At 55.9% G+C, this 7,053-nt stretch overlaps 1 protein-coding gene across 1 annotated transcript in view; it reads left to right on the forward strand.

The window, feature by feature from the left end:
• The window catches only part of GRIN1 (glutamate receptor, ionotropic, N-methyl D-aspartate 1), a gene marked incomplete at its 5' end in the record, with an annotated part of 26,589 nt that extends 20,092 nt beyond the window's left edge, over nt 1–6,497 (forward strand). The window contains 6 exons of the mRNA XM_009083602.1: nt 406–594; nt 1,496–1,653; nt 1,992–2,153; nt 3,791–3,900; nt 4,934–5,079; nt 6,477–6,497. Coding sequence (XP_009081850.1) covers nt 406–594; nt 1,496–1,653; nt 1,992–2,153; nt 3,791–3,900; nt 4,934–5,079; nt 6,477–6,497 — 786 coding nt within the window. The remainder of the gene's footprint in view (nt 1–405; nt 595–1,495; nt 1,654–1,991; nt 2,154–3,790; nt 3,901–4,933; nt 5,080–6,476) is intronic.
• Between the last annotated feature and the right edge of the window lie 556 nt (nt 6,498–7,053).

Consider the following 7,053-nt stretch of genomic DNA (forward strand, 5'->3'; position numbering starts at 1 on the left):
CACAGCACACAGTGGGACTGCTCTGCCTTGCAGCCTGAGCGGGGGAGGCTGGGGGAGACCCTGTGCCCTCTTCCACTGCCTCCTTTTGTGTCATGGCTGGTGCTCTGTGGGAACATCATCCCCTGAACCTTCCCTGGAACAGGCTGGAAGGAGATTCAGTGATGCTGAGGGTGGCACAATTGTGATCCTGCTACTCCCAGCATCAGTGATGGGAAACAGGTCTTTCCTGGGCTGGATCTGCTGCCCAGGGTGGCACACAGCATGCCCTGGGAGGAGCTGGGTTTTTCTTGGTTTGGGCAATGCAGAAGCTCCTTGCACAGCTGTTGGCAGAGCAGATTGACGGTGCACATCTGCAGTTGCTATTGGTCTCACCTGGATTGATGTGTCTTTGTCTACCAAGCCAAGCCTTTGTTGTGCTGGTCTGATCTCCTCTCTCTCCCTCCAGGTGCTCCTCGGAGTTTCTCTGCCCGTATTCTTGGCATGGTGTGGGCTGGCTTTGCTATGATCATTGTGGCTTCATACACTGCCAACCTGGCAGCCTTCCTGGTGTTAGACAGGCCTGAGGAGAGGATCACAGGCATTAACGACCCCCGGGTAATGACCTCTCACTTGCTTTCCCCCTCCCTGTCCACTTCTGGGCATATATAATGTAGTTTGTCATACTCAGAGTCTTGTGTGGATTATGCCAGGTAGCTCTGCCTGGGCTGATGCTGGTGGGTCTGAGCCCCTGCACTGGGTGGGAATGGACAGACATGGGGAGGGATTAGCAGGAAAAACCTTGCCCAGAGATAGCACATACACAGCCAAACTGCCTCTCCCAGTTCCTGGAGAGCCTGCGCTAACCAACGAGGAAACAATTCATTATGGATGAGTTATAACTAATGAAATTGTCCCTGCGGTGCAGTCAATACTCTCCACATGCCTCAAATCCATTTCCTGCTCTGGCAAGGACACAATGCGGCTTATCAGCTCTGGCATGCAGGAATGTACCCTGCAGCAACACAGACCCACAGTGTCCCACACCCTGCTGTGTCCACTGCCCAGGGCACTGCCAGCCCCATGGCTTCCACAGGCCACCTGTTCCCTCAGTGCCATGTTTGTTCCTGTCCCACCACCATGGCCACAGAGCATCCACTGCCCCATGGCACCTTCTTAGGAGATCAAGGTCTTCTCTAGGAAACAGGTCCCTGAAGGAAAAAAATGTCACTGTTAGGGTGTTCAGGCATTGGAATAGGTTTGCCCGGGAAGGTGGTGCAGTCACCATCCCTGGAGGTGTTTAAGAGGTGTCTGGATCTGGTGCTGGAAGATATGGTTTAGTATTTAGGGGTTACAGCAGTGACAGGTTAATGGTTGGACCTGATGATCTTAGAGTTTCTTCCAACCCTAATGATTCTATGATTCTAAGGAGATGGAAAACTAGGGAACACAGCTTTGGGGTGAGGCAGTTTTGCTGATGAAGGACAGACAAACCAGGAGTCTTTCCCTTGCCTTTCAGCTGCGTAACCCCTCCGATAAGTTCATCTACGCCACAGTGAAGCAGAGCTCCGTGGACATCTACTTCCGACGGCAGGTGGAGCTGAGCACCATGTACCGGCACATGGAGAAGCACAACTACGAGAGTGCTGCTGAAGCCATCCAGGCAGTGAGGGACAAGTGAGTGGGGCCAGCACCTTGCCTGTCCATGCTGGGAAGGGTCTGGGGCAGCTGCAGTCAAAGCATGGCTTGATGAGACTTCCCAGTTAGTGCTGGGTGGCATCTCCTAGTCCTAGTGCCCTCCAGGCTGCTGGATGGAGAGCAGCTGTGTGGGAAACAGCACAGTGGCCCTGGCTATGGCCATGGCCTCCCTTTCTGGACTCTGCACTTTCTTCTGTGCAAGACTGGGTGGGTTCAGTGCTTAAATCAGGGCTGGGAGCACCCTCAGTGTTCCCACGGTGGTGTCCAGCCAAGCTGGGCTGCCCAACCTTACCTGTCTGTCCTCTCTCGGTGTCCAGCAAGCTCCATGCCTTCATCTGGGACTCGGCAGTGCTGGAGTTCGAGGCCTCCCAGAAGTGTGACCTGGTGACGACGGGGGAGCTCTTCTTCCGCTCCGGCTTCGGGATCGGGATGCGCAAGGACAGCCCCTGGAAGCAGAACGTCTCCCTGGCCATCCTCAAGTCCGTACACAGCTCTTGGCATGGGGCTTGCCCCAACTGCTGCATGTGTTAGCACGCAAGTAGCCTCGTGCCAGGCACTCCAGCCCACCCTCCAAACCTCTGCAGGGACAGGGGCACTGGGGCTGCCGTGTCCATTGTGACAAAGGAGACATTGAGGGACCAGGGTGGGCGCCCACAGCCTCACATCTGGCTTGCAGGGCTGGAGAAGCAGCATGGAGCTGGTGGGAGGGCAGAGCAGAGCAGGGCAGGGCAGGGAGCAGGATCTGTGCTCAGCCAGGAATGTAGGCAAAGCTGGCAGAGAGCAGCTGTGGCATCTGGCACCAGGTCCCTGTGAGCAGGGTGAGGGTGCTGCCATCTCCCTGCTTCTCCCTGCAGGCTCAGCCTGCCATCAGCCTTGCATTGCCCTGGCTTGGTCTTACGGGGTTTTTTCTTTCAATTCTGACTATTCCTGTTAGACAGAGATATGTCAGGACTCCCACTGAGTCCAACTAAGGCTTTCACATCAGCCTCCAGTGTGGGGTGCCACAAGTCCTGATATTATGGACAAAAGGTTATTATGGACAAGATTTTCTTGTATTAGTTTGGAAATGCCACACTTGTTGCAGATAGAGGAATGTGGTGATAGAGTAACAGCAGCTGGGAAGCAGCAGATGGAGGGAGGGGGGCATGTGAGATTCATTTTAGGAGGGACAAGGTCAGGAGCCACCAGGATCCTGCCCAAGAGAGAATGGGCAGCACGTGGAAGACAGGCAGGACCCAGGGTAATGTAGAGAGCCATGGGACCTCGTCTGTGGAGTGGTCTTACCATGGGGCTGGGTGGCAACAGGACAGATGGGATCTGGGACAACAACCTGAGAAGCCTGAAAAGGCCACAGGAGTCCTTGGTGTCTGGATGGGGAAGCCCAGGGCAGTCCCAGGTGGTCCAGAAAGGCAGTGGAGATGTGCCAGGTACAAGAGAGAGGAAAGTGCAGGGGGCCCTATGGTGGGATGTGTGCTCTGTGCTCACCTCTATCCCCAGAAATGGGCACTGTGGGGACACAGTTTTACTCCCAGGCTGTGACACCGAGCTGCTGGGGGGTCCCAGCCCTTGCTGTGCACTGCCAGGCAGCAGTGCCCTGACCTAGAGGGTGCTGGGGATCCCCAGACAAGACTGGGGCCCAGCAAGCCCTGAGCTGCCAAGTGACCCTGTCAGGTGGGGAGATCGTGCAGGAAGAGCCCCAGGAGAGGTGGTTCATGTCTGCTCCCTGCAGCCTCTCTAAACACACTCCCTGAGCCCTGCCTACACCTGCCAGTTCCATCCTCTCCTTGGGAGCACATGGCTCTTCTTATCAGCAGCTTGCCAGCTCCCCAGCTGTCCCACATGGTGCAGTGGCACTGGGAAGCTGTGAGTGCCTGCTCACTTCCACCACACCAGACACTGGCTGTGTGCAGGGCAGTGTGTGAGCACATCCAGTACTGGCACAGCACACACACACACTCTCTGTGCAAAGGTCACACATGCAGTCAACACATCATTAGTTCTTGTGCAGGCAATGCAGAGTCCTAGGACGGAGGGCATGAAGGCACAAAGGGTGTGTGCCCCAGCTGCTGTGGCTGGTCCCCAGTGACTACGCTGTCCTGTCTCCTTGTGATTCCAGGTCCCACGAGAACGGCTTCATGGAGGATTTGGACAAGACTTGGGTGAGGTATCAAGAGTGTGATTCCCGTAGCAATGCCCCAGCAACACTCACCTTTGAAAACATGGCAGGTTTGTTCTGCAAACCTCTTTCTTCCCCCTCACTGGGTACCTGCTTTTGCTCAAGACATTCTCCTCTCCAGGGCTCTCTTCTCTGGCCAAATCTCTGCTGCTTCTGGGTTTGTGCTTTCCCAATGCTGGGAGGCTGCTGTGGTGGGCTCCAACCTCACCTTGTTCTAAACAGCTTCCCCTACCTTCCCTGGGTGCCTTTCTCACAAGTGGGGCTGTCCTGCTGTGAGCAGTGCTCCCCTCCCTCTGCTCTGGCCAAACTGTGGCTGTCACGGTGGAATCAGAGCTGTCACCAAGGCAGAGAGAGGGAAGCAGGTGAGCAAGGACCCTGCTGCAGGAGGGGCTGGCAGTGAGAGACAGCCCCCCAGCCCTGAGGAGCCCTGGGCAGAGGGCAGGAGGAGGATAATCAATACAGAGGGGATTTTACTTTGGTTCCCCTTTGCAGAGACTGTGAGATCCCCCAGACAGGCTCTCCCTTGCAGCTAGTGCTGTGATGAGGGATGAGGGATGTCTAATGGGACCTCATCCTCACCAGCACCACCAGCCAGAGCAGAAGCACTGAGAGAAGGAGCATTTTGCTCTCTCTCCTCAAGACACCTCTCCAAAAATGTCAGTCCCAAAGGTTGCAGGTGGCTGAGGACAGCACAGAGCTCTGTGCATGGCTGTCCTTCCCATCAAGCCAAACTGGAGCACTGAGTTTTTAGGTGCAAACCACCCCACAGACCCCGGGGACAGGGTGCCTGTGCCTGCTCCCAGCATCACTGCCCTGTGCCTGCCAGCCCAGAGCTTGCACAAACATCCAGCACCCCATCCCCTCTGCCCAGCACCATGGGTGCCCACCACCCTGGGTGCTCATCACCATGGGTGCCCGCCCTGCAGCACGTGCTGTGTTCCCCTCCCTGGCCCCTCCAGCATTGCAGGGGATGGTGGGAGGGACCCTGGGGTGACAGAGTCTCCTGTTGCTGAGCGTGATACAGCGAAAATGAACTGTCATTGCAATTTCCACTGCCCCCTGTAACTTTCCTGCTTATTTCAGGTGTGTTTATGCTGGTGGCTGGAGGTATTGTTGCCGGGATATTTTTAATATTCATAGAAATAGCTTACAAAAGGCATAAGGACGCGCGGAGGAAGCAGATGCAGCTGGCGTTTGCGGCCGTTAATGTGTGGAGGAAAAACCTGCAGGTAGGACAAACCGTTTTTAGAGCAAATCTCCACCAGGTGCGTTTTCCATTCCTTCACCAAACCAGTGAATGCAGAGCTGTGGATTAGCATGGGGCCCTCTGTCCCACACCCCCACACCCCAGCGACTCCAGCTGGGCGGTACTGGGCGCCCAGTGAGTTGTAGGGTAGTGCCTTGTTCCCGGGAGCTGCCCCTGGCCCGTGTTGTCTCTCCCAGCACAGCTCCAACCGGGACAGACCCCTTAAAAAAAAATGCTGGGAACCCGGGGCGGGAGCCACATCCTGCCCTGGCCAAGCAAGTGGTGTTGGCTTGGCTCCCTCTGCCCTGCTCCCTGGCTCCAGCCGTGCTCACCAGCAGATGGGAGGGTCGATCTGCTGCCACTGAGCATCCCTGCGCGGTGCTTAGGTGAAGAAATGCTCCAGGGCTGGTTTCCATCACCTCCCCTTCCCTGCCTGCTCCCCAACAGTGCGGTAGCTCTTGTCACACCCAGGACCGACTCCAAAAACAGGTGGTGCGTGCTCTTGTCCTTTGGAGACAAGGACATCTCCCCACATGGGAGCCAGCAATGCCAGTGCCTGTCAGTGCCAAGGCTCCCCTGAGCCCCTTCCATGGGGCCATTGCTCTCCCTGCCTTCTCCCATCCCTGGAACACCTCCGTGCTGCTCAGGCAGGGGAGCCTGGGAGGGTCAGAGGTGCCTGGCAGTGACACTGAGCCATGGGCACACCCGTGGGCCACCAGCCTCACACTTCCTTTCCCCTGCTGCTTTTGGGGCTGAGCCCCACTCTGCCCCTGAACCCCAGTTTAGGGCAGCTGGAGGCTCTGTCTGACCTGCCTGGGCTGTTTTTTTCCCTTGGGGAAGCACAGCGGCGTTCTAAGAGCAAGAGATCCTTTAGGTGACTAAAGGACACTGCCTTTCACAGCAGAGCCAGCAAATGAAAGAGAGAGAACAAGGCTCTGGGAGCCTGAAAGGAGCCCAGAGCAGTGGCCCTGGGGGAGCAGTGCTGGCTGGGGCGTGCGGGAGGGCTGCCCGTGTGGCTGTGACCTGCCTGAGAGCAGCGAGGGGAAGCACGAGGCCAGGCTGCTGCATCCTGAGAGCTCGCTGGGTTCAGTTCACTGATAAGAATCTTGAAAAAAGCCATTTCTCAATATATTTTTTTTCCTTTTTTCCTTTTTGTTTTTTTCCTTTGCTTCCAAAAAGCAGCAGCAGCACCGAGGGGGTTAAGGCTGCTGGGACAGAGCACACTAGTCGCACTGCCATTTTTCACTTGCCAACCTTCTAGAAAATACTGCACTGGGTCCTTGGGCAGAGTCTGTGGGACTGTGAGCAAAGCATGCTGCCCTGTGGGGGTAAACAGCCTCATGGTAAAGAGCCGTTTGACATTGTAAGACTTTTCCACAGGAGGAAACGTCAGAGCACTAGTATCTGGTACATTGCTAGAAGGTAGGCAAGTGGAAAGATTTATTTGTTAAAACAAACAAACAAAAATAATGGTTTTTGGGATCACAGTTTTGCCATGGCTATTTCCTGAGATGCCATGGAAGAAAAAAGACATTTCATTCCATTCATCTTGCTTTCCTTTCCGTTTGTGTTTGTGCATCAAAAGAGAGAACTGAGAAGGAGGAGCAAATGTATCCCCGAGCATGCTCTACGCACCAGCGGGATACATTTTGGTTACCCCCATGCGGTAGCAGAGCCAGACCTGGTCACTCCGTCCCCCGTCGGAAAGGTCACACTCATTGGCACCAAAGCAATTGGGGAGGACTCGTTGCCAGCGCCTGCCGCCGAGCGCGGCCTGAGAAGGAGGAGCAAATGTATCCCCGAGCATGCTCTACGCACCAGCGGGATACATTTTGGTTACCCCCATGCGGTAGCAGAGCCAGACCTGGTCACTCCGTCCCCCGTCGGAAAGGTCACACTCATTGGCACCAAAGCAATTGGGGAGGACTCGTTGCCAGCGCCTGCCGCCGAGCGCGGC

The sequence above is a fragment of the Acanthisitta chloris genome, unplaced genomic scaffold (genome assembly GCF_000695815.1).
Source record: "Acanthisitta chloris isolate BGI_N310 unplaced genomic scaffold, ASM69581v1 scaffold21791, whole genome shotgun sequence".
Lineage (NCBI taxonomy): Eukaryota > Metazoa > Chordata > Aves > Passeriformes > Acanthisittidae > Acanthisitta > Acanthisitta chloris.